General features: G+C 42.0%; 1 protein-coding gene across 2 annotated transcripts in view; it reads right to left on the bottom strand.

Annotated features, from left to right (window-relative positions):
• Positions 1 to 27,985, bottom strand: part of ASH1L (ASH1 like histone lysine methyltransferase) — a 149,144-nt gene that overhangs the window by 67,562 nt on the left and 53,597 nt on the right. For both annotated transcript variants that reach the window (XM_026658096.2, XM_026658097.2), the window contains exons 3-4: positions 23,289 to 27,984; positions 1,850 to 1,951 (exon numbers count right to left, since the gene is read on the bottom strand). In XM_026658096.2, coding sequence (XP_026513881.1) covers positions 1,850 to 1,951; positions 23,289 to 27,984 — 4,798 coding nt within the window. The remainder of the gene's footprint in view (positions 1 to 1,849; positions 1,952 to 23,288; position 27,985) is intronic.

Consider the following 27,985-nt stretch of genomic DNA (forward strand, 5'->3'; position numbering starts at 1 on the left):
TCTTTCACAAGAGATATCCTGAATTTCCAATGTCTTCCTGCACACAGACTTGTGCCAGTGGATTAAATTAACTGTTTTCAATTCTCTCTTTAAAATGAACATGTAAAAAGTCAGTCAGTCAGTCAAATGGGACATCTTTGCGCTGTACAGGAATATGCTAAAAAAAATAACTACATTTCTGTTTAAATTAAGGATCTGAGCAATCTTTGCACCTTGTGGACCTTTGGAAATCATAAAAATTAACAACAATTTCTGCAATGAGTGGTGGCTGTGCCGCCAATCCAATTTATGTTGTAATAGATAATGAATGCTGCCAATAGACTGCATATGGCCATGCTACCAGTTTACATAAGTGCACTTGAATCCAATTTACACAGCAAAAAACAGCCATACTACTAATCTAATTACATACTGACAGTCTGTTTTTGGATTTTCAAGGTGCTCACCACCGTATTTTTTAACAATTATATTGTTAAATATTGTATATAGTCATTGTGATAGGCACTATACAAGCATACAATAAATGATAGTACACTACCCAAAGAACTTATTATGAGGCTTGGCAGAATTCTATTTTTATTTTTTTATAATTTCAATGGATAATATCAATATTTATTTTTAAGTTTTTTTATTTTTATCTATTTAAATTTTCACAGTTGTGGAAAATTATGGGGGGAATCAGATAATAATTATTTAATGACAGTAAACACTGAGATTCAAAACCTTAAAGCTTTATAATCATTAATGTCAAATTGTATATGTTGACATATGACATGACAAAGTAAATATCCTTAACTAAAAATCTCAAGTTCTCATGAAGCATTTTTCTTACTTTGCCTATCTGTACATTTTGATTAATATCAGTGGAAATATTTTTTGTTGTTGGTTTGTGTGTGTGTACACTCAAATTGACATTTACCAATAAAAATCTAATCCTCCCTAGCCTATTTATAATCTAAAACACAAGAAGTGACAAGTGGATGAGACAAACAAGCCAGAGTAACAGGGAGACAGGGTAACAAATATAATAGGATGTGCACAGTTCTTAGTCATTCTGTAGCAATGATCACACCTTGCCATCTGCCAAGATGTTATCACGTTGCTGTTTTCTGTATGCATTCTGCAGGCGGTGAGCTTTGAAAAAGGGGCAGTAACTTTATAGATTTTGACTGGGCACTTTACCCACATAGGAGAGCGCATGAACGGTTGGTCAGAGAAGAGGGTGATTGAGGCTGCATCATTGCTCATGATTTATTAAACTTTCCAGTGCCCCTTACTTCAATAAGTAGAATTATTCTTCATTGCTGTCTTTCAGGAGAAATGTTACTGAATATTCTGTAGTCACAACATTAGAGGGAAAGTATACATAGAGATGCGAGAGAAGTGTCAAGTCTTTGTGTCATCCTTATCATCCTTATGTCTGGTAAAGGAATATGCACTTTTCCCTCTCTTCTTTCACTAATAATGGCCGATCTTGTTCTGTCCCCTTTTTTCCCCTTCATTTTTTATTTTTTAATTTTTTTAAAGGAAATAGCCTCTTTACAGAGAACAGGTATGGACAATTCCAGACCCAAAGATGACAGTATCTCAGAGGAATGGCCCAACCAAAAGCAAGGGCTACAATAGAAACTGTTTTGCAACATTAATGGTAGAAGTCACCCCTGCTTTAAGAAAGGGCATGGGACACAACTGAAAGCTTCTATTGGGGTGGGGGAGCCCAGCATCTGTGTGCTGAGGCACTAGTGCTGTTAGGTCTCCTCTCGTACTGCTGCCTTCCCTATCTATTGTAGTGCAGCCCTCAGCATAGTATCTATCCTGACAACCTTGGTGAAGAGCAAATGTTACTTGCCTGTAGAAGACGTGCTCTCAGAAGTAGGTCTCTTTCTGGAAGGGCTGCAATTTGTGCTCTCCGGCTGTCTCTGGGAGGGCTTGTCCTGTGCTGGCAGGGTGCCTGAAAAGCAGAGGAGGGAAAACAAAAGCCCAAGAGAACTTAAATTAACTTAAAACTAGAAATGCCAATGAAACACATTCCAGATGTCAAATGTTTAAAGCAGGATAACAATTTTTACCAGAAATAACACTTGTTTGTATGGGGCATGCAAGTGAGGAAGGGCAGAGTTTCTCAGGTCCCATGGTTAGTGACAATCATAAACACTACCCTCCTAGAAAGAGGGGGCTGTTTTATATTTAAACTAACTTTTACTATATGTATTTCAGATTAAAGACTTTTAAGTTCATGGTTGTACATCAGCAACAGTATTCACACTCTCCCAACTCCTCACTTTGCAGGAAAGTAAACAAGATTAGAAGAATTCTTGCATCTCTGGGTACATACAAGGGTTTGTGTTTTTAAAGTGTGAGTGGAGCTATCTGTATCTGAAAAGTGCAATGCGTTATATGCACAAGCACAAGAGGAGGCTGGGTAGAGGACCACATAGAAATTTGGCACTTAATCTCCACAAATAATATGTAATAATAATCTAAACCATATTACAGTTCTAACGTACATAAATGAGCTGCCTGCAAGAGATTGTGAAATATTTAACAAATTTTATCCATGTCTTAGCTGAATATTTCCTTTCTTGGAGTAATGAGGGCCACAGACCGAGGACATTGGGTACTCTGTTCTATGCAGCCTTGGAGGCAGACCAACCCTGTCAATCAGAGGCAGGGCAGGTGTGGTTCCACCTCCGAGAAACCATCAGTTGAGACATTTCCATAGCCTAGGAAAAATTAAGCACTCTATATCAGTAAGGAAAATGAGTCATTAAGACTAAACAGAATAAGGAATTCTGCAGAGCAAGGAATTCAATGAATAACAAATTTGAGTGCCAAATAATAAGTCAGTATCTTTTCCCACTTAACAGCCCATTTAGTGTGGATTGAATCTGTGGAACTCATTATTCTAAGAAAGGTAGTTTTCAGGTAAGACATGGATGCATTTTCCTTTTCTTATACGTAATGAGGTCCCCAGATCCATGACACTGGGATTTTATAGCAGTGTTCACTCAGGAAGGGAACTATATACAGATATGCACAGAGGTGAAAGGGGATAACATTTTCCAAATAGTTACAAGGATGCTACAGTGAAGAGCACCGTCTACTGGATGTCCAACTTGTAGAATTTTAAAGGTGGCATGAACAGATGACCAGGTGGCTGGTTTACAGATTTTCTTGTATGGGGCACACGGTCTTTCTGCCCATGAAGCTGCCTTGGCTCTGAGGCAGTGAACTCGGATATTGGAAAATGCAATTAGGCTTTTTGACTTGTACGCCTCTGAGACACAATATCTCAGCCACCTGGAAGGGAGGATTTTGAAGCTTTTTTCCCTCTAAACAGTGGATAATAAAGCATAAAAAAGTGTTTGCCATTCTGACCAGTGCTCTGTAGTAAATATATACTTTGAGATCTCTGCAGACATCCCAAGTATGCCACAATTTCCCTTTCGAGTGTGACAGAACTTGACAGAAAGAGGGAAGAACCATTTCCTGTGCTCTAGGGAGCTTGGAGTTAATCTTGATTATGAAGACAGGGTTGGTTCTGAGTATCACTTTAGCCTTATAGAACATGCAGTAATGAAGTTCCAGGAAAAGAGCTCCTAACTCAAACACCCTGCAAACAGGCGTAATTCTCATGAAACAAAGCCATTTTAAATGGTTAAAAAGTAATTAGACACCTTCACGAATGGTTCAAATGGAGGCCCTATGACAACATTCAGAACCAGGTATGATCCCATAAAATAACTTTATGCACATCAGGAGGATGTAGATGAGATGATGCTCTCATAAGAAAAATGCAGGATAACTGGGTATGATGAAAATTCACCAGTTGTCTACTGCACAGGGGATGCTAGACAAAGCAGCAACTTGATCTTTGTGTTTGAACTACCTGGCCTAACCCGAGTCCATTCTGAAGATATGTGAGAATCTGTGGTACAAATACAGGTGGGAGGGGGTGAGGAGGGATCAGACCCTTGACCTGGGACCAATGGTTAAAGCTCAACCAGGCCCTTGAATACACTGAGTAGATTTACTTCTGGAAGCTAAAATTGTGGATATTATCTCTGAGTTACCTCTGATGTAAGAGGCTCTGTCCAAGAACCATACAGCTAGTCCCAGACTGTCTGGATTTTGATTGGCTCCTGTAATATCATCTCTCTTCTAGATGGAAGGCAGATGAGTGATCTTTGTACCCTGTGAAGAGGATCAAAGAATCAAGGCCTCCTTGGACAGAATAGGGATAACAGAATTACCAGTGCTGCTTCACTCCTGATCTTCTGTGGAATTCTGAGAAGGACAGAAAAAGGGAGGGAAGGCATGTAAGAGTCCCTTTTGGCCATCTTTGCAACAAGGCATTTGTTGCATTGGGTCTGTGATCCCACCAGTAAGAGAATAACTCTGAAACCATGCAATTCAGGTGGGAGGCAAACAGATCTATTGCTGAGAGAGTACAATTTTTATACCAGAAGATGAAACACCTCTAAGGTGTAGTTTTCATTCTGGATGTTCTAGCTTTTGCTTCTTGAGCCAGTTGGCTGCCTTGGATAAGAAAAGAGTGAATTGACTGCAGATTCTCCTTTGCCCAAGTCACCAGGAGGTGAGTTTCTCTTCAAAGGAGAGTAGACTTTGTTCCCTTAATCTGTTGATGTATGATACAGCTGAGCTGTTGTCTATCTTGATCAGCATTTGAGGTAAGTCCAGAGATGGGAGCAGAGCCTTGAGACCATACTGGATTGCCCTGAGCTCTCCTCAGTTTATGGTATGCTTGTGCTATTGTTTGGATTAGATTCCTTGTACAATCTCTGTCCCTTTGTGAACGACCTGAGAATTCTCCTGGCATGATATACCTTAGTTGAGCAGTGGATAAGAGACAGTTGAGGGAGGGATAAGATGAAGTTCTGTAGTGGCCTCATGTGAGCACTGATGCACTAAGAATATCCATATAGGAGATCACTAATCCTAGAAGAGACAGAAACATATGAATGGATACTCTCCCCTTGAGAAGTTGACCATTTTAATAAGATGTGTCTGCTTCTCATTTGTTCCCTGCAATTTGTAGAGGACAGTTACTGTTCCCACTCAGACTGTGAATATGCTGAGACTGCAAACTGACTCTCACAAAACCATGGCTCTGCAGCCCTTATTGCTTTGACAGTACAATCCATGACTGACTGACTGACAGGCTCAGAAAAGGAGGTCACCCGGAAAGAGGAAGACTGGAACCCATCCTTTTTGAGGGCTGATATTAACACTTTTGTAAACACTTGCAGTGCTGTTGCCAAACTAAATGGCAAGGACTTGTATTGGTAATGTGCTCTGAGAGCAAAGGTGAAGCAGCATCTGTGAGACTGACAAATTGAGTCTCACAGATGTTCAGACAGGCATCCTTCAAATCTACAGATATCATGCAGTCCCCTCTGTGGATGGCAGTTAGTCTGGATTTTAAGGTCTCCATCTTGAATTTATTTATTTTTTAATCTGTTGAGATACCTGACATTGTGAACTGCTGTGTAGCCTTCTGATTTTTTTTTTTAAATGAGGAACAATATGGAATAAGGCCTTTTTTTCTTCTGAAGAGGTGGGGATAGGTTCCTCTCCCATTTGCAGGAGATATAGGATGGCTGTCTGTATGCCCTGACTACTCCTCAAGCAAAACCTCCTAGGCTGTGCAAATGTTTTAATTGGTTGACAGAGACCATACTTGCCATACTGTCCACCCATGTTAGCACTGCAGGGCACACAGGGTATGTCTACACTGCAAAATCAGCAGCAGCAAATCTCAGAGCCTAGGTCAACTGACTTAGGCTTGCACAATGGGGCTAAAACCAGCACTGTAGACGTTCCTGCTTGGGCTGGGGTTCTGAAACTGGCAAGTGGGGTGGGCCTCAGAGCTTAAGCTCCAAACCATGTTGGCATGTCTACACATTGTTTGTAGACTGGTAATGCAAGCCTCGGGAGCCCAAGTCAGTTGACCTGGCCTCTGAGACACGCTACCGCAGGGTTTTTTCTTTTTCTTGCAGTGTAGACATACCCTTAGGGCAGGAGTGGGCAAACTTTTTGGCCCAAGGGCCACATCTGGGTATGGAAATTGTATGGTGAGTCATGAATGCTCACAAAATTGGGGTTGGGGTGCAGGAGGGGGTGAGGGCTCTGTCTGGGGGTGCAGGCTCTGGGCTGGGGATGAGGTGTGTGGGGTGCAAGAGGGTGCTCCAGGCTGGGATCAAGGGGTTTGGGGGGCGGGAGGGGGATCATGGCTGGGGCAGGGGATTGGGGCTCAAGCAGCTCCCAGAAGTAGCAGCAGCATGTCCCCCCTCCAGCTCCTACGTTTAAGGTCAGCCAAGGGGCTCTGCACACTGCCCCCATCCCAAGCGCTGCCCCTACAGCTCCCATTGTCTGCATCTCCCGGCCAATTGTAGCTGCGGGGGCAGCGCTTGGGGTGGGGGCAGTGCGTGGAGCCCCTTGGCTGACCCTAAATGTAGGAGCCAAAGGGGGGGTATGCCGCTGCTTCTGGGAGCTGTGCAGAGCGGCCCCCGACCCCACACCCTGCTCCCCAGCAGGAGCTCGAGGGCTGGATTAAATCGGCTGGCGGGCCAGATGTTGCCCTCGGGCCTTAGTTTGCCCACCCCTGCCTTAGGGTGTTAGATAACAGTTCTCTTTTGTTTATATATTTATTCTTTTTGGCCAGATGCCCTTGATAGTGTTTATGCCTGAAGGAGGCTGAAATTATGCCTGCCTATAAAGGGCCTGTATAGCGAGGAGGCCACTCTTTCAGGTAAAATTTTTTCCCAGTTAGAAATTACGAGTACTTGACCACCAGGGGAAAAGGCACATATATCTTTGGTAGTGACATCAGGATAAATTTTGACTGGTGCATACTGAGGAACCTTCTGGCTTCACAGAATGAAGTCCAGGGGACATGTGGGATAGAAGATATGGTGGGAAAAGAGCAATAACTAGGACATTAGGACCTGGTGATTCACAGTAACAGCTGAAAAGGACAATCCAATATTTAAGACATGGTGACCTGCAGTGGCAGCTGAAGACAACAGCCCAATGCTTTTCCAGTTTTTAGGTCTGACAAGAAATCCCTATTCCACTATTACATATTCACAGGGTGCATAACCAGAGATATATAGCTATAGCCTGTCTAAGGCATCTGCAGAGATAATTGTAGTTCACAATACACTTTCCCTGAAAGTCTATTCTTTGTGTGGGGTTCCCCCCAAGTATTTTATTAATTGATCTGATGTGTTATGTGATCTGATGTGTTGGCCTTCCTCCCCTACGCAGGGAGCATTTCCTTTGTGGGGTTGTGTGTACGAATGCCTAGAGGAAACAGAATATGTCTTTGGCTTGGTCTTTTTTGCATTGATTTGCCATGCTACACTTTATGAAGGAGAGCTGGGGAGCTAAGTGTCGGTGGATTATCCTGGGCTGCACTCCATGAAGGTGAGCAGGAGAACTAGGTACTGAAGAATATCTGTCCTGTCACAGTCCATGAAGTTGAACAGGAGAACAAGTTGCTGAGGATTTTTGCCCTGCTGCCCTCCATGAAGGTGAGCAATGGAACCAGACACTGAGGATTATCTGCCCTGCTGCACTCCATGAAGGTAAGCAAGGGAGCAAGGTGCTGAGGATTATCAGGCTGGCTGCACTACACAGACTTATGCAGTTTGAGGGAAACAGACTCCACTTTTTGCCTCTAGAGTGCCTCCTAGAGGAATCCCCTAAATCAGACTTTTCAGTAAATGAAGAGAATTAGGGGCTCTTGTGTGCATTCATGCACTTTATGTTAGGGTGTCTAGATTGGTGTGAATATCTGAGACCTCTTTCTTACGACTCCCCTTGATCATCCTCCTCCTCAGGAGGGAGAGAAATTTCAAACTGATGGTACCCTGGAAGGGAGCAGGACCTTGTGATTATTCTTTTGAGTGGCTTTCTTGCCCTTAGAAACAGGAGTTTTGTGCTGGACTGGGTCCAGAAGGCAACTTCCCAGGCTTTGTTTAAGGGAGATTCCTGGATGTGGCCTGGAGATAGGTTGAGCTCACTCGGGGTGGCCACCACAAAGACACCAGGCTTCAACCCTGGACATTCAAAGGGAGTCCTTGACCCATTTGCTGCACTAGAAGACACCACTGGGCTGACATTGCTGTCAGGGTGTAACCCTGAGCCACTGCAGGGTTGAGCAGTGGGCATGCTATAGAATGGAGGAAGGAGTTGGGTCCAAGGGCCCCTTACCAGGCTCTCCTTGCTCTGTCTCTGAATCCTTGACAGTACAGTAGCTCCCTGCCGCTGTAGCAGCATGCGGGTGGGACCGGGCAGCTGCTTCAAGGTCAACAGACGGGGCTGTGAATGTGGGCTCCAGTGGTTGAGAGGAAGCTTCCCTTGCCTTTTGATACTGTGGGTCCACACGGGGAGCAGCTGCCAGCACTGCTTGCTGATCCCAAGGCTGACTGCTGCTGTCACCTGTACCTGGCCTGGGGGATTTTGCTGCTGCTGAGGTACTGCCACTGCTTCCTGGGAGCTCTCCTGCTCAGAGGAGGAGGCTGCTGGGAACCCTACCCCTGTCTGAGCAGCTGAGACAGACCTTGGTCTTCAAAGAACAGGCACAGATCTCCATGCAGGCATTTAATCAGCAGAGAAGGTTCAGGAAAAATCTGGTTCTCCCCTCTCAGCCTTCTCTGCCATGCTGCGCTCGGTGTGGGTGAGCACGGAGCATGGAAGGTCCCAGCAAATGAGGAGAAAGGGAATCCTCTCTGCCAATAAAAGCAAACCCCTATAAGCCTAGAGATTTTATGCTTTTTTCCTCTTTCTTCTCCTTTTTTCTTCTACTTTACATATGCTCTGCAGCAGGGAGGAGCTAGTCTGCCTGCCGGTAGCTGGAAAGGCAGATGAAATCTGGAGGGTTTCTCAGAGATGGAGCCATATCTCCCCTGCCTATGAATGGCAGGTTTGATCTGCCTCCAAGGCTGCACGGAATAGAGCACACAAAGCCATGGATCTGTGGACCTTATTACAAATAAGAATTACTCCAGGCAATTAAATATAGAGTGAAATCCTGGTCCTATTGAAGTCAATGAGAGTTTTGCCATTGACTTAAATGTGGCCAAGATTTCACCCACACACTGTTTGCATTACTAGATTTGTAATAATATAGAAGATGGAGATTAATCTTATGTTTCCACGGTAAAGCCAATATGCCAGTTATGAATGGTGGCTGTGTTATCTTCAAGTAGTACTGAGAGATTGTGGGTATGTCTACAGTGCAATCGGGAGGTGTGATGGCATCACATGTAGACATACCTGGGCTAGCTAGAGTATGTATCCAAATTTAAGGGTAGATGGAGCTAGCCTTTGTAACTGCCCATTCTGCCATGATTTCACTGCTATTACTCCTCAAGCTAGCTTTGATCAGTATCTACATGTGCTGCAATGATTTCATTGCTCTTGATTTCAGTGTAGATATATACCCTAAGAGGCAAGCTAGCTCTTCAGGACAGGGACAGTCTTCATGTCATGTGTCTGTACAGAACTGCATGAGTGGAGCTCCTAAGCACTATTACATTAAAAATAAATAATAAAAATAATATAATGTAAGTCTATAGTCAGTGATGAAAGGCTAAAGCTTTTTTCCCCTCAAAGAACCCAAGCATGCTCTTTACCATGAATCTTCTTAAATACTTTCTCAGTCATTGTCTTCAGTGAGCAATTCATTACTAAATTATAACTGCAAAGAAGTAAAGTTGCACTAAGAAACTACAGTCAAAGACGTAATAAAAAAGTGCCCATATACTTGGTAAGAAGAATGTTGCAACTTTCATATAAAATTGGCTTACAAATGTCTCATCTAAAGAAATTTCCTTAAGCAGATGGCAGAAAAATATTTGGAGGCATGGGCTTCAACCATAACTGAGAACAGGCTCTTACATCCAAAAAGATTCACAAATATAGGAGTAAATCCATCTACATGTAACATGCAGATATGGTCAGACACCGCTTAGAAGAATCAAGACCAAAAAAAAAAAAATCAACTTTTCTGTTGGCTCCTTAGTGCTCTCCAGACAGAACCTAAGAACCCGAATCACATAAATGGTAGCCAAATTCTTTCACTTGCAGATTTCAGGTAAGGACAAAAGGGAAATTTCTCAATTAAAAGAGGGCAAACTGACATAGGTTCCAAGGAGAGAGAACTGAATCAAACCTGACAGCTAACCCAATAGAGATTGTATAAGAAATATGAGAGGAAATGGTTCTAAATAATTTTAAAAAATGTTTCTTGCTGTGGACTTTTTTTGCCTGTGTTCTGAGACACTAATAAGTGAGAGAGGGTCCTCCTCTAGATGACCAAATCCGCAAGAAGCAGCTGGCCAGTCAGGATCATGAAGAGTTTTGGAAGCCTCTGCTTGTCTCCTCCCACTATGCTGCCACAGCAGGTTAGAAATTTTCATAGATAGGAAATCTTGCAAGGCATGGAAATGCACAACCAAATCCATCTGAGGAAATCTTGCAAGGCATGGAAATGCACAACCAAATCCATCTGAATATACTACTGTTGGAGACTTGCAAGCCCTTTCTTAGGATTCTGCTATCATAAAAAGAGTTCAGGTTTTCTCCATGTCTTAATCTTGTAATCACACAAATTGAAGGCTTCATGTATGCCTAGGGGAAACCAGCACATTTCTATAATGTTCTTTGGGTTAGGACAGAAAATAGGGAGGAAATTTCTTGGCCAGTGTGCAAGGGACAGATCACCTTAGAGAGGAAGGACAGCACAGATTTCAGACTAGGACTAGATAAGAGCAGATAAAGCCTGTGAGCCATATTTTCAAAAGTGTTCAGAATTCAGCAGATTCCATTGGAAAAAAAGGTAGCTAACTGGGAACGGAGCTCTTTTGGAAATCTGACTGCTGATTTAGGTGCCCTAAATGAGAACTATTGGGTGCTGAGCTCTTTTGAAAATCTGTCCCTGTGATCCTCCGCCTGCACTCTGATCAGACTTGACAGCTACTAGAAGAGGTCAGGAGCTTTAATTAACTTGGATTAGGAGCTCTAAGAATTTGCTAGCCATAGGCTTGAAGCAGGAGAGCGAAACTGGTTTAGAACGAGGTTATGACTCTATGGGGAATGTATGATAACCACAGGCAAGGGTTGAAATAAAACAGCTCCGCAAAATCTGGAAATGGGGGAAGATGGTCAATCTGTCTTCTGCCTGGGATCAGAGCTTACATCTGGACTGTCAGAGTGGATGGGCCTTGCCCTATGTCCAGAGGGCCAGTCCTGACAACAGAAAAGCTAATTTACATGTCAAAGATGTCTCTGGCCTCACACCAAGGGAAATCATAGAATCATAGAATATCAGGGTTGGAAGGGACCTCAAGAGGTCATCTAGTCCAACCCCCTGCTCAAAGCAGGACCAATTCCCAACTAAATCATCCCAGCCAGGGCTTTGTCAAGCCGGGCCTTAAAAACCTCCAAGGAAGGAGACTCCACCACCTCCCTAGGTAACGCATTCCAGTGCTTCACCACCCTCCTAGTGAAATAGTGTTTCCTAATATCCAACCTGGACCTCCCCCACTGCAACTTGAGACCATTGCTCCTTGTTCTGTCATCTGCCACCACTGAGAACAGCCGAGCTCCATCCTCTTTGGAACCCCCCTTCAGGTACTTGAAGGCTGCTATCAAATCCCCCCTCATTCTTCTCTTCTGGAGTCTAAACAATCCCAGTTCCCTCAGCCTCTCCTCATAAGTCATGTGCTCCAGACCCCTAATCATTTTTGTTGCCCTCCGCTGGACTCTTTCCAATTTTTCCACATCCTTCTTGTAGTGTGGGGCCCAAAACTGGACACAGTATTCCAGATGAGGCCTCACCAATGTCGAATAAAGGGGAACGATCACGTTCCTCGATCTGCTGGCAATGCCCCTACTTATACAGCCCAAAATGCCGTTAGCCTTCTTGGCAACAAGAACACACTGTTGACTCATATCCAGCTTCTCGTCCACTGTGACCCCTAGGTCCTTTTCTGCAGAACTGCTACCTAGCCATTCGGTCCCTAGTCTGTAGCAGTGCATGGGATTCTTCTGTCCTAAGTGCAGGACTCTGCACTTATCCTTGTTGAACCTCATCAGGTTTTTTTTGGCCCAATCCTCTAATTTGTCTAGGTCCCTCTGTATCCGATCCCTACCCTCTAGTGTATCTACCACGCCTCCTAGTTTAGTGTCATCTGCAAACTTGCTGAGAGTGCAGTCCACACCATCCTCCAGATCATTAATAAAGATATTAAACAAAACCGGCCCCAGGACCGACCCTTGGGGCACTCCGCTTGAAACCGGCTGCCAACTAGACATGGAGCCATTGATCACTACCCGTTGAGCCCGACGATCTAGCCAGCTTTCTATCCACCTTACAGTCCATTCATCCAGCCCATTATATTTTGGAAATATGGAAAGGCACATTATATTTTGTAAAAGGAGGACAATACTGAGGCCCTCCTTGATTTAATTTGAAGTGAGTACTTGTTACTTTTTTTGAGACAGGGCTGGGCTCTATAACTGTATCCTTTCAGTAAACAAAAATTCACGGCCTGTGACCTATCCGTGACTTTTACTAAAAATACCTGTGACTAAAACGTAGCCTTAGTCATCAGCTATAGTCCTACTGGCACATGTTGTCTTGTGGTGATGGCCATGACCACCATAACCCTTGTAAAAACTCTTGGTGCCATTGTGAGCCTGAAGAGTACAGCACAAAACCAAAACTGGTATTGGCACATTCCAATGGCAAACCTGAGGGGGTGGGAAATGTCTTTGACTTAGCTTTCCTGCAGTAGCCCCCTCAAACACATTAGCATCCACACACTATATATTTATCTTGGGAAAAAAACAAACTCCCTCTCAGGTGGAGTGGGGACTTGACCCAGGGGTCTCCCACATCCCAGATGTGTATCCTAGCCATTGGGCTAAAAGTTATGAGGGAGGCCATCCTCCTCCTCTTCCCCCTAGCCTGCAGGTTGAGTTAGGCAGAGGACCACCTATCTTCTCTCAGTTTGTGTTTTGCACTGGGGCTTAGGTGTCTGGACACTTGGCATGGGGCTGTAATGTGCATGCTCAAAGGCAGAAACATAGGTGCCTAGGGGAATTTTTACTGCTAAAATTTAGGCAGCAAGGGTTTTTTAGACATCTACAGGGCTCGGGAGCAGCTGGGGGGGGCGGGGGTTGTGAATCTCAGTGGGGTCTGATTCTGGGATTTAGGCATCTAAAATGGGAGTTAGGCACCTACATCCTTTTGTGAATCTACCCCTTAGTGCCTGATCATTTGGCTACAAGCAAATAAAGACAGTAGACCTCTAAAACTATGCCCTATATCAGGGATAGGAACCAGTACCATTATGTAAGTAAGTGAGAGACAAGTGTCTCAAATGCTGCACAGTTTTGTGAGATCTTTGGGAACAGGGGATGAGAGAATCTTAAGAACTGGTAGAAGAGATTGATTCAAAACTTAGAGACTTTTTACTTTCTGAGATCTTCTTCTAGATGCGTATCTCCTGTCTTGCCTCTGAAAGTTTTCAATCATCAGAGTAACTTGTATTATAACATCTGGGATGCTTGCGAGTGGAGAAGTTCCTGGGTTTTCTTGGGAGATACAGGAGGGGACTTCATTATTAGGCAAGTTCTTCGGGGTTACAGGTGAAATATCTCCAGATGGCTAACCTCTCTTAAAGGGCAGAGAAATTAAACTAAACTTCTCTGCTAATTCTCCTCAACAAGGACAAGGCCTTAAAGCTTTATATGCCACTGAGTTGCATACCATGTTTGTGGTAAAGATTTTCAGACTGTTCTGAGTGGTGTCCTTGTAAAAAGATGCTGCCAGTGGGCACTTGAGGGTTTTTGCATTCCTATGTCTACATCTCTTAGGTGTGCGTGGGGGAAGATGATGTGATCATTAACCCTCTAGGCATAGAGAGCGTATACATGTGACTGCTAGTAGGAAAGAACAGCCAATTTTTTCTTAGGAAAGAGTCAATCATTTTGTCAAGGGGATGTCTTTGTGAGCCACTAGTAACTATAGGGGAATATTAGCTAGAATATTAGCCCAACTTGAATTTGACACCACAGAGAGATCTACTTTGGGATAGTGACCCAATATGGACTACTTTTCCTTGGGAAATTTGTGCAGCCCAAATGCCTTGTGAGTGACCAGATCTATATGTTTCTACATTGCAACTATATGTTCCTACATTAGAGAAACTAGAGAGTCTACTCCAGAACGGACAGAGAGAGAGTAATCCTCCACCTGTTCTTCCAGGTTAATAGTACTCTTTGAGCGTCAAAGAGAATGACTGCTGGAGACAACTGCAACTATACATACAAAATGATGGGATCTAAATAGTTATTACCACTCACGAAAGAAATCTTGACGTTGTCATAGATAGTTCTCTGAAAACATCTGCTCAATGTGCAGTGACAGCCAAAAAAGCTAACAATGTTAGGAACCATTAGGAAAGGGATAGATAAGAAGACAGAAAATACCATAATGCCACTATCAAGATCCACGGTATGACCACACTTTGAATACTACCTGCAGTTCTGGTGACCTCATCTCAAAAAAGATATATTAGAATTGGAAAAGGTGAAGAGAAGGGCAACAAAAATGACCAGGGGTATGGAACAGCTTCCATACGGAACATGTGTGTGTTTTATACACCAGACTATGGCTTACAGGCCTCAAACATAACTAGGCCTGATAGAAAAAGCAGATTCTCCTTTAGCTGAATAGATAGAGAAAGTACTTTTGGATGCAGTTTTCTTCCAGGAACAGATTAATCATAAAGCTGGCTAAATGAGATTAGAGTATGTTTAACAAACTACAAAGACTGTGAACAAATGAGTTTTCTAAATAACATTATGCCTTGAAATAATATCCAGAAAAGAGATAAATTCAGAACTTTTAAAAAAGAGGTATATGAGCAATACAATAGCTGTGACCAGACTGTTCAATTTAGGAAACTAACAAATCAAATGCACAGCTGGATGTCAATTTCTTAAGGAATTAGGGAGAACACTGGGAAAAACTGTGTTGATGAAAAGGTGCTAGGCCTGGTCTCAGGCCCACTGTGAATCCCAGTTAGACTTGTACTCATGCATCCTCTGGCCTGGCCTACCTTACCTTTTTGGCACCTCACTCTTCTGACAAATCCAAACTCCTAAACAAACAGCAGGGGGGGGGGTGGGGGGAGGGTCAACTGTCAAAAGCAGAAGCTGGTAGTATGAAGAAGCTGACAAGGAGACCAGAATTTGCTCTTTGTAAAGAGGCAGGCCAGCAGGTGTGTGCAAGCAGGTAGAGAGTATGAACCTTTCTGCCCATTGAGAGGGGCATGTTTGTCTTCCAACTGTCATCAGATTGCAAGGTAGACTGGGACAGATTAGGAGAAAACCTTATTTTAGAGAGCTGAAAACAAAATGGGGAAATAAGGAGGGGATGGCGCTTGTGGTAAAAGAGATTGGGGGCCCTCATTATAAATATACTCTTCCTCAGTATCTCAGGCCAGAGTTCTAAGGATGAGTATATTCTTCTGGATCCTAAAGTTTCAGTGAGGTATCAAGTAGACAACAGATGGGCTGTTAGCTCTTCTATGATGCAAAGTAACCCTACAGAGGCTCTCTACAAGGAACACTAGGAGACTATGTATGTCTTGCTGGAAGTTAGCCCAAAGCACAATCATTTGGCTTACTTACATAACTTTATTGCAGTGCATTCCTAGATGTTAGGAACCGATGCACAAGTGGTATCACTAAGGGTATGTCTACACTGCAGTTAGACATCCTCATGCCAGCTGACACAGACTCACAGGGCGCAGGCTAAGAGGCAGTTTAATTGTGGCGCAGGCTTGGGCTGCAGCCCGAGCTCTGGGACCCTCCCACTTTGCAGGGTCCTAGAGCCTGATCTTAGCTTGAACCTGAACATCTACACAATTAAATAGCCCCTTAGCCCGAGTCAGCTGGCATGGGCCAGCTGTGGGTTTCTAATTGCAGTGTAGACATACCCTGAAATGAGAACACTGGGGCCTTGAATAATTAGGGCATGTCTACACTGCAATGTAAGCCCATGGTTTGAACTCAGGGTCAAGCCTAATCCCTCTTCTCTCTATATGCAAATCATGCTAACCCAGGACTTGGACCCAGAGTAGCAGGATCCCACGGGGCTGAAGGCCAAGACTGAGTCAAGCCAGGATCCAGAATTCAATTCCTATTGCTTAGTAGTGTGGACATGTGCTCTGGGAGTCCAACAAAAGTATCCCACAATCCCACTTTCTTTGTCCTCTGGATAGTCACGTTTGGTGGACAGTCAAGTTTTCCCACACTGCACCACAAACAAAGAAATAGAGTGGCCCCATTTTGGAAAGGTGCTAGGAAGTTTGGGATATGGGTGGTTGGGTTTGGGGCCCGCACAAAACAGTGTAGTCACTGAGTACCCAGTTGGGACCCAGGGTTCAACAACTCCTAATCTGAGGTTACAAATTAGTATAGACACTCAAGTCCTAGATTAACCCAAGGTCTGCTAACTTGAGTTTTACTAACCCTAACGTTTATACTGCAGTGTAGACATACCCTTAGGGTATGGCATACCCCACAAAGGGTCCAAGAGCCCAGGCTCCAGCCAGAGTGTTTACACCGCAATTTTACAGCCCAGTAGCCCAAGTCCCACAAGCCTGAATCAGATAACATGGGCCAGCTGTGGGTGTTTGACTGCAGTGGCGACATACCCTTACTGTCCAAGCCATATTCTAATCTTGTCATTTAAAGGTGAACTGCAAAGGACTGGTGATTTTTGAGTTAGTATGGATTTATGTGCTGAATGTTTCTGCTCACCACAGAAAGAACGCAGTGTATAACAAAAAGCTTTAACTTACCTTTTGAAAATTTCTTTTTATTCTCTGTGAAATCCTGACACTTCCTGGTTTACTAGTTGTCCCAGAATGCATGCATCTGTGATGCCACTGATACTAGATATCCTGTAAAACTTATGGTATCAGTAACATCCCAGAATGATGAAAATACCTGTTAATAGCTTCAAATGGTAGACACAAACCTTGTGTGACTGATGAAAAGACTATTCCAGCAGGAAGAACACCATATGGAGTGGACAGTTTAAAATATAATATTGTGGTTGGCCCCAATGACCATTTACAACAATTTTAGAAGGCATTCCCTACTATTACTCTCACTTCCTACCAGTCATTTTAACTGCTCTGATTCAATCTTTTCTCCATGATGGCACATAATTTACATCTGCTTTAATAAAATGAACTCACTTTACTGTACCAGAGGTTTTCCCTTCCTTCCACCTTATTGTCTCTAAAGTGTATACAAATCTGAACTTTTTATGAATACTTGGCGTTTCAGAATCATTCTCGTGTGATGGTAAAAAAGGCAAAAGCAAACATGAAACTGACACTGATCTTTTCATAAAACTCTTATTATGGAACTTGTTCCTAGATGCAGTTCTTAAGGCCTTTGCTGTCTCACACTGCTGATACGCAGCACTAGAAGCTTCTTGTGAATGAGCTGAATGCTGAGCTAAAAGCTGGTTAAACAATAAAAACAGCTGGTTCCAATTGTGGGAAATACACTTACTGAAAGCAATACATTTCATCTGACTCACCAATTATATGCACTACAAGAGGGAGGGTGATTCAGAGCCTGCACCAGCAGGTTTTAACCTAAAATGTCTCTACTTTTCCTCTAATTAGACTGTTTCTCATAAAACCCAAGTCAGATCATTCACCATAATGGAATTTCTCAGGAAATTCCCAGAACTGCACTAACTACCACAACTAGTTTTCTACTTCTCATATTCAAACTTAACCCCTTGATGATTTAGCATTTTGGAGCTTTCTTCATAAATAGCAGGAAGAGCTACATAAGTTTAGTTCTTATGTAACTAAAATATTTTTAATAATCTGAAATATAGAGATAGGAAAGTCACAATTATTATGATTACACGTGAATACACTACCAATCATCATGGTATCTAGCATTTTACATGGGTTAAATTGGATCACTGGGTCATAACACAAACATGTGCTTCAAACAACTAATATAATTTACTCAGATATACTTTTTAAACAAACACAGAGATGAACAGCTAATCCTAATATAATTTCTGCAAGACAGCAACCCAGTGAGCACTAAAAATATCCCCTATCATTGGCATGAAACACTCACAGTCATATTTCTATTGCCCTTTCTTTAAAAATTACTTTCCACGACTTAAGAACCAATGATGAGACACATCTATGCAATGAGCTTTGACTTTTGCTAGCCTAAGACTCCATTTGCTACCTTTTCATTTTTTTTTAATTACCACAATTTTGTTCCTTGCTGAAGGAAGAAAAAGAAGCACTTCTATACTGCATAGCACAGTATTCAAAAGACAAGAATCAACAATATTAAAGTTGCCTGTGCAACCTTAACTCTGCCCCCCATATATATGTATTACAATGAAGTCTTTTATTATAGGGATCACATATTACTTTTTCAACATATCATATGTGAAAGTAAGCAGGACTCCTTAAGTGCACTGTCTCTTTCACTAATTGTACAGAAGCGTGTACCACTGCATAGAAACTTTCTTTATCCTAACATTCCAAGCTTCTGAGCAGCTTCAAACAACCACCATTTTAAAAATTCCAACCTGCCAAACAAATGACTAGTTTTTTTCCTTCTAAATGTGGAATCCCCACTCCACCCTCCCAAGTCCCATAATGGACAATATTCAGTCCTGAAGTTGTGATGGGTATAAGAGCTAATATTTTTGTCCCAGCAGAGCTAGAAATGAGAGCTTTATATTACTGGAAAGATGAAAATCTTCCCTTTCCAGTGGGACACACAACACTTTTATAGCTCTAGAAGGGCAAGATATACCAGATTTTGAAGTTATGATATTTTTATGTATAGAAAAGCTATAAAGTCATTAAAATAAGTTTTTAAAAACTAATATAGTTTTAATATATGTAATTATATATATAATATAATCATATATATTAACTAATATAGTTTGTCACTTCTAGGGAGACCTATATCATTTTACTCATGATAACTAAGGCAACTGTCTTTTACAGGAGGAGGTATAAAAGAAATAGTCCCACTGACAATTTAAAAAACCTTAAGGTCACTAGCCCAACATGTGTTATATATCTACTTGTGTAGTAAATATTTAACTAAGTTATGATTAATCACTACTCTATTTCTTTACATGCTGTACCTGTTGATGCCTTTCTTCATATGAAAGCCAACTTTCTATTACTGAAATCCATGAGAAGTCTAATTTGCCACTTCCTGCTGCCCATAGGCAATATTTCAGGCTGACTATATGCTACTTGGGCCTAACTGCATTCTCCAGGACTCCTTCAAGAGGGAATCTCTTTCAATACATCAGTTCATAATTGTGCTGTAAGGGCCCAATTACTTACACTATTTATAATGGTCTTTACTGCTACATCTAAAGCTGTGATATTCATTTACTTTTCAGGCAGCTGATTAGCGATGGTTGTAGCTTTAAGTGGATCCTGGATTTGGCGAGACCAATCAAATGGATCCTTTGTATTAGTTTTCCATTTTTACCTTCGAGACAGAAGTTTAGAACACACTGGAGCCCTTGGCAGCTTGAGATGTTTACAAGCAGCTTCAAAAAGAATGTCTGTTTGAGTAGTTTCTTGTTGGAAAACTTGAAAGGTTGCTCTAGCTAATATAACTGGTCTCTGTTTTCTGTCCAGTACTGGAAAACAAGGTGCTTTCTACTCCAGCACCTGAAGATGAGATATCTCTTGTTTTTGTGCTTCTACGTTTTCTCCAGATTAGAGATAATAAGGAGTTTAACTTGAGGTTATCTTCTTTACAAGTTACATTTACAGATATGTGGTCAACAAACATACATACTGACCACTGCTTTACCATCAAAGGTGGTACATCCAATCTGTGTATGTGCGTGCATCTACATCACCAATCACCTCACCTACATCAACTCACCAACCTATTAACATTATTTGAGGGGGTCAACAAACATGTGGACAAGGGTGATCCAGTCGACACAGTGTACTTGGACTTTCAGAAAGTCTTTGACAAGGTCCTACACCAAAGGCTCTTAAGCAAAGTAGGCAGTCATGGGCTGAGAGGAAAGGTCCTCTAATGGATCAGTAACTAGTTAAAAGATAGGAAACAAAGGTTAAGTATAAATGGTCAGTTTTCCATAGTGGAGAACGGTAAATAGCGAGGTTCCTCCAAGGCTCTGTACTGGGACCTGTGCTCTTAAACATATTCATAAATAATCTGGAAAAAGGGGTAAACAGTGAGGTGGCAAAGTTTGCAGACAATACTAGATTACTCATAACAATTAAGTCTAAAGCTAACTCTCAAAACTGGATGACTGGACAACAAAATGGCAGAAGAAATTCAATGTTAATAAATGCAAAGCAATGGACATTTGAAAAATAATCCCAACTATACATACAAAATGATGGGGTCTAAATTAGCAGTTACCACTTAAGAGAGATTTTGGAGTTATTGTGGATAGTTCTCTGAAAACATCTTCTCAATGTGCAGTGGCAGTCAAAAATGCTAACAATGTTAGGAACCATTAGGAAAGGGACAGATAAGAAGACAGAAAATATCATCTGTAGACAAAAACTTTTCACAAAGTGATCACTCCATATCTGATCTTTCAATATTCATCCTCAAAGCAAGCCTGCACAACAACACCTTCAAAGCCTAACTCTGGGAACTTAAGTTCATAATGCTGCTGTACACTAAAAACCATGGACTTAATGGGGACCCTGGTTTCATGGCTCATTACAATGATCTGTAACACACATCTGCCTGTTATCCCTTAATGGCTCACTTCAAATCTCTTTTGCATTAACTAACCCTTATTGCCCACACCATCTCAAGTGACCTACAATATGTTACCACTTATGCTTAACTATCTGTCTCAACTTGTGTTTAGCTCAGACATTCTGATTTCCCCCCCCCAAACCTGTAGTTAGAAAATTTGTATCTTCCACCAACAAAAGTTGGCCCCCCAAAAGATATCACCTTACCTACTTTGTCTCTCTCATATCCTGGGACCAACACGGCTACAATACCATTGTAAACAGGTTTGAAAATTATAGAGTGTATGTATATTCTGAACTGTAATTCAGTAAAAATGCCATCCTGGGATTCTCTGTTTATTGTCTCATGTTAGCTTTCACTTCAACTTCGCTCAAGTTATAAGTAAAAAGATAGTTAGATAACTTATCAATTATGTAAACCAACCTGGAATATTAATATTAAGATTTCAGAGTAGCAGCCGTGTTAGTCTGTATCCGCAAAAAGAACAGGAGTACTTGTGGCTCCTTAGAGACTAACCAATTTATTTGAGCATAAGCTTTCGTGGGCTACAGCCCACTTCATCGGATGCATGTAGTGGAAAATACAGTAGGAAGATATAGATATATATATATATATATACACACACACACACACACACACAGAGAACATGAAACAATGGGGTTACTATATACACTATAAGGAGAGTGATCAGTTAAGGTGAGCTATTATCAGCAGGAGAGAAAAAGAACTGTTTGTAGTGGTAATGAAAATGGCCCATTTCCAGCAACTGACAAGGAGATGTGAGGAACTGGGGGGGCGGGGGAGAAATAAGCATGGGGAAATAGTTTCACTTTATGTAATGGCCCACCCACTCCCAGTCTTTATTCAAGCCTAATTTAATGGTGTCCAATTTGCAAATTAATTCCAATTCAGCAGTCTCTCGTTGGAGTCTGTTTTTGAAGTTTTTTGGTTGTAATATTGCGACTTTTAGGTCTGTAATCAAGTGGCCAGGGAGACTGAAGATTAAGATGTATTCTTCCTGGCTCATGCATCACCACCATATTACTGTTATTATTTTGCAGTAGCGTCTAGAGGCCCCAATCAGGCATCTAGGCTGCACTGTAGTAAGCACTATAAACATGTGACCAAAGGAAAGTCCCTGTCCCAAAGAGTTTACAATTTAAGGCTATGTCTACACTATGCATCTTTTAGTGATACAGCTGTGCTGCTACAGCCATACCGCTAAAAGATGCGCAGTATAGTCGCTCTTTGTCAGCGGGAGAGAGCTCTCCCGTTGACAAAAAAATTCCACCCCCAACGAGAGGCAGTAGCTTTGTCGGCAGGAGAGCTCTCCTGCCGACAAAGTACTGTTCACTCCGGCGCTTTTTGTCAGTAAAACTTTTGTCGTTCAGGGGGTGTTTTTAATCACACCCCTGAATGGCAAAAGTTTTACCAACAGAAGTCCAGTGTAGACAAAGCCTAAATATAATATGAGACACAACAGGTGGATACAAAAAACAGCTGAAAGCACAAAGTAACCGAGAGTTTATTATGATAAGCAGCAGTCAAAGCACATCAACTGCCTAGTCACCAGTAATAAAGATTCTGCAATTGGAATTTAGTTAACAATTCTGTTGATGCACAGAGTATTAAAGAATCCAGCTGACTCTCCCATAACTGCATTGACTTTATAGTAGCATGGAGAGTAAAATAGAAAAAAATATTTTATTTGGTTAAGCAAGTAGATATGATTTACAAACACAAAAGGGTAAAGGTTCTGTTGTACAAAAAGGTGCTAATTTTATATAGTTACTTTTATGACCATTACCATACTTTAAAAACTGAACTGAGTTTTTAAGAGTAAAGAAAAATTTGAACATTTTCTTACAGCATGGGAGAAAAAAAGTGCATTACTGGCTAATTCAAAACCAGCTAAATAAAATTTTACCACATTAAACATACACACACACACACAAAACAACACGCTTCACCTTTAGACTGGAAGCATGAGAAATTTCAATCCAAAGAACAATTTCCCCAGAAAGTTAAAAGTGCTCAAAAATAGAAGCTTATAATGAAAGTGCATCCTTAATCATAATGATAGTATTGTTACAGCAGAACAATAATAAAGGATTGTGTGAAATTCCACTTAGGTAATCTTGATAGTGTCTCTATGTATAAGACAGTAGAATACACTGTATCAGTACTGTACAGGACAGTATTCCAATATAGTGGAGATGCTCAAAGTGAAAAACAGCATTTCAGAACTCCATTATACTGGTAGTTTCCTAATATAGGAAAAATTTTATAAGCTAATATAACTTTTACCACCCAACCTTTTAAAATTATCTTATTAGATATGGAATACAATAATATAGTAATACCATCAATGAGAAGGGAGGTAGCATAAAAAGCTCTCCTACCTGATAGTGACTGTAGTGCCTTTTCAATAGAAGGCAATGGGTCCTTTCTGAGAGGTCGGCTGAGTGAAGCCTCCTGTGCACTGAAGAGTCCAGGGCCGTCAGTTAACTTTTTACGTCCACTAGTGCTGGTAGAGTTAGTGACTCTGCAGCTGCCTATTGCACTTGTGAAAAGATTTGTGTGTTCATCACTGGTAGCTGGCTCAGAGCTAGGGGTAAATCCTCCCAAGGACAGACCTGCAGAGTTTTCAGAACAGTCTATCTGTAATGGTGTCTGTAATCCCAATGCTAATGAATTAGACTCTGAAGGCTCTCTCCTGACCCACTGTTCCTCTCTGCTTAGCAAACCCTTTGAAGGTGAAAGGTGTGGACAAGACATATGACATCTGTGTTTCTCTTTATGTTTATATCTCTCACCAACAGCCTCCTTCCCAAATCTGTAGCGCTTCAAGGATTCCAGGACTGTTCTGGAAGAGCTGTTAGCTGTTATAGTGTCCATGGAAACCTGTGGTTGCTCTGAAGAACGATGTTCTCTATGTTTATGACGATGTCTGTGTTTATGTTCAAGCATCCAGCCATAAGCCATTTCAGGTGGAACACTGGGGTAGGTGCTCATAGAGAGGAGTGGAGTCCTGCTAGTTGTGAGGAAGGCTTCTTGACGTAGAAGCTTATGCTTCTTCTTGTGGTATTTGGCGGGATTAAGAAGCAAATGGCCTGTATGCATGTAAGAAGGTGGTGGCAATGGGGTAGTAAAAGAAGGAGAAGGTGGTGGAGGATAAAGAGTTGGAGGATACCTTCCATAATAACCTAATCCTATTGGAGTAGCTGCAAGGGGAGAAGGAGAATAAGGCATGCCATAAGAGGGATAGAATCCAGTACTGGAAAGAGGAAAACTAAGACTATGCATGAAAGGCATTTCTGCCATAGCCTCCCGCATCTTGGGGGGTCTGCCTCTCTTCTTCTTTAAATCAGGTTTTCGAATGTAGTGCAAAGGATCTAAAGGAAATGTTGGATGAGTATAGAAGCTATTGAAGTTTATCCTAAAAATAGTAGGCAGTAGGTCTCGGGGTATAAAATGATGACTTCTGTGGGTTATTCTAATTTCACTCAAACGACTTATTAGTTCCTCTAACTCAGCAAGGAAATCAGGGTCTTGCCTACCTCGGAGCTGAGGATATTTCTTTTTCCTTTTTCGCTTCTGTCTTTTCATTTTATCGTAGCTGAGGTAATCATGACCCCTGCGCTTACATTTATGTTTATGTTTTTCTTTTAGGCTACTTAAAACTGTTGAGGTTTCAGGGGAAATGAGGGAAACATGCTCAAATGAATGTCTTTTCTTCTTCTGCCCACAGAGTTTCTCTGCTCGGTCTGAAGTACTGTTATTATCTGTTCCTATTCCACTGTCACTGGGAACTGTCTCATCACTGTGAGACTCACTAATTGGTGAAGGAGTGGCTTCCTTCAGAGATGTCAGTTCACTTAAGTGAGAAGGAGAGTTCGGCAATAAAGTAGGAGGAGATAATCTCCTCCTTCCCTTGGAGGCCTTTTTCATTGCAAGGGTTTGAACTACACTTCCTTGTCTGGAGTGTAGATGTAAATATGGCACTGAACTGGGCTCAACAAATCCTGCATCACTGCTGACAGGGCTCTGTCCCCCACTTGCTGCAGAAGACTGAGAGCACACCGGAGATGGAAGAACCTCTGAATTATTAGCTGCTGAAGGCAGCAAAGGAGGAAGTACTTGTCCCAGAATTGTCCCCGCTGTTTGCTGGGTAGTATTCTCAAGAACAGTTAAACTGGCAGAATTACTAGTTAAAATTCCATTTAGGACAGCTTTAGGTTTCCTACCTCTCCTCTTTCCTATGTAAATAGTTCCTTTCTTGCTGACATTTATCTGCTGGCCTAATTTTGAACCAAAAGTGGCAGCAAGGGTTGACACAGTATTGTGGAGTTTTGATTGCACTTTCCCTTTGTTATTTGGCTCCACTGTGCTAGAGAGGATTTGATTCAAAAGCTTTTTTCGCTTCAAAGTTTTCATTTTGTTTATTTTTCGGATAATTGTTTTCATTAATTGCCCATTACTTCTCTTGGTAACTTTTCTATCTGATTCTACCTCAACATCTCTCATGCTACACATAGTTTTCTGAGCTTCCTCTGGACCTCTGACCTGGTCCTTCCTCTCAAAAAAATCCCCACTACATTGCTGATCACTTTCAGATTCCATTTTGTTTGAATTATCTGTAGCAACAAAAGATGCCACAGACAGAATAGGTGGTTTCATTTTAACAGCTGATCTGATCTGTCTTTTAGGTCTCCCTCTCTTCTTCGGAAAAGTCTGTCCTGTAAAGTTTTGTTTTAGGGAGGGAATTTCTATCTCTGGCTGCAGAACAGGAGGCTCTTGCTCTTCCTTTGACTGCACTGAGAAGACTTTTGATGCTGGAATTTTTAGGGTTCTCTTTGGGGGACCTTCCAGCTGGGGCATCTCCTTTGATTTAGGCCTTCCTCTTTTGGGCTTATAAATTTCTGGTAAGATGTCACCTGACACACACACACTGGAGGGCTGTTTGTGAGTACTATAGAATTTTTGAGTCTGTTTATCAGCTTCGGTTAACAGAGCAAGAGACTGTCCGCTGCTAGATTTGCTCAGTTTTGGTAACTGATGTTTGACAAATTCATGCTCTATAAATGAAGTTGACCCTATATTTTTCAAGAATTTAGCCTGCTCCAGACCACTGTTTGATAATGCAGTGCATGAAATGTTTTTAAAAAGCTCTGACCTTTCTAATTCTAGACCCTTTGGAGGCTGACATATGTTTCTAGACACCACTTTAGTCCATCGTGGTTTCCTTCCTTTTCTTTTCTTTAAAGATTTTGACTGAGTAGCACTCAGGTCCTCAGCTCCTTGGCAAGGTTTCCCTGATGCAGTTATTGCACCAATCTTTAGAAACTGTTTGGTATTAAACAAACTTGTGAAGCTAACCACTGAAGAGGTGACGGTAGCATGAACATTTGATTCAGTTGCCAGACTGGTTTTTTTCCCTATGGAGGGACTAGTTTTTGTGGTGTCTGTGTGTGTGGCTTTTGAATAATTTAATTCTTTATCCAAACCTTTAAAATCAGTGCTCAGACTGTGATTCAATGACCTGTTCAGGTTCAGAAGTGTACTATCCGAAGAAAACTGAGTCTTCCCAATCTGCTCAGAAATTCCTTCTAAGACATCTGTTGTGGTGGTACTTATATGTGATGGATTTGAAGCTAACTGAGAGGAAGTTGCTGTGGGGCTCCTGTTTAAGGTAGTAACAGACACTGTGGGTGAGGGTGATGGGAGGTTTCCCTCTCCAACAGCACTAAATGGGGACTTTGCTGTTGATACATCTGAAGCTCCTCCTGTTCTGAAGTCTGGTGAAGTGCAATATACTGGAAGCTGCTTTTCATGCTTAGATGTTTCATAAGTCCCCTTTTCATTGGATTGGAAACTGTCCTGCTGAATACAGGTTCCTTCATTCAATATTTCTTTGTCTATACCAGCAACCTCTTTTCGAAATGAAATCTTTTCCAAGATATTGTCTTTATTCTGTCTTATCATATGTTTCTCAAAAGTTTTACTGCTGATATTATCTTTCAATAATTCTGTTGTCTCATGGCTTTCAAGATTATTGAGGTTTGTACTGCAAGAAAGCTTGAAGGGCTCCGAGGCAGGACTGAAAGAATCAGCTTTCAGACTTCCAGAGTCCTTGTTCATCAATCCTGCTGAAGTGCCAATCCCCGGCAGTTTCTTCCCAGAGTCCTTGTTAACCAGTCCCACTGGGGTGCCAATACCTAGCAGCTTCTTCCCAGAGTCTTTGTTAATCAATCCTGCTGGGGTGCTAATCCCCAGCAGCTTCTTCCCTGACTCCTTGTTTACCAATCCCACTGGGGTACCAATCCCCAGCAGCTTCTTCCCCGACTCCTTGTTAACCAATCCCACTGGGGTGCCAATCCCCAATGACTTCTTGACCAACTCCTTGTTAATCAATCCTGTTGGGTTGCCAATCCCTGGTGGTTTCTTCACAGAGTCCTTATTAACTAATCCAGCCACAGAGTTAGTCACTGGCTGCTTCTTCCCAGAGTCCTTGTTAATTAATCCAGATGGAGTGCCAATCCCTGGTGGCCTCTTTCCAGAGTCCTTGTTAATTAATCCAGCTAAAGAGCCAATCCCTGGTGGCTTCTTCCCAGAGTCTTTGTTAACCAATATGGCTGCAGTGCCAGTCCCCAGTGGCTTCTTCCCTGAGTCCTTGTTAACCAATCCAGCAGCAATGCTAGTTCCTGGCAATTTCTTTACTAAGTCCTTGTTAACCAGTCCAGCTGCAGTTCCAGTTCCTGGTAGCTTCTTCCCAGAGTTTTTAACCAACCCAGATGGAGTTCCAGTTCCTGGCTTCTTCTGCTTTGTTTTGGAAGACTTTGAGGGGGGGCAAATTGCAATAAGTTGAGCCAATTTTTCTGTTACTGTTGTTGCTCCATTAATTTGTGCTCTATCCTTCAAGTCAGGATCACGGCTACCAACAAGAGTAGGAGGAGCTGACTTTATATAATCTGTCATTTCAGTGGGTAGTGGAGAAAACTTCTTAGATACAGGACTTGTTTCTCCTTGTATGTCTTCCTCAGCACGGAATTCAACTGTTGCAATTTCTCCAGCTTTCTTGCAAAACTTTGAAGGGTCC

This window comes from Terrapene carolina, unplaced genomic scaffold (assembly GCF_002925995.2).
Source record: "Terrapene carolina triunguis isolate 2854851 unplaced genomic scaffold, T_m_triunguis-2.0 Scaffold397, whole genome shotgun sequence".
Taxonomy (NCBI): Eukaryota; Metazoa; Chordata; order Testudines; family Emydidae; genus Terrapene; species Terrapene triunguis.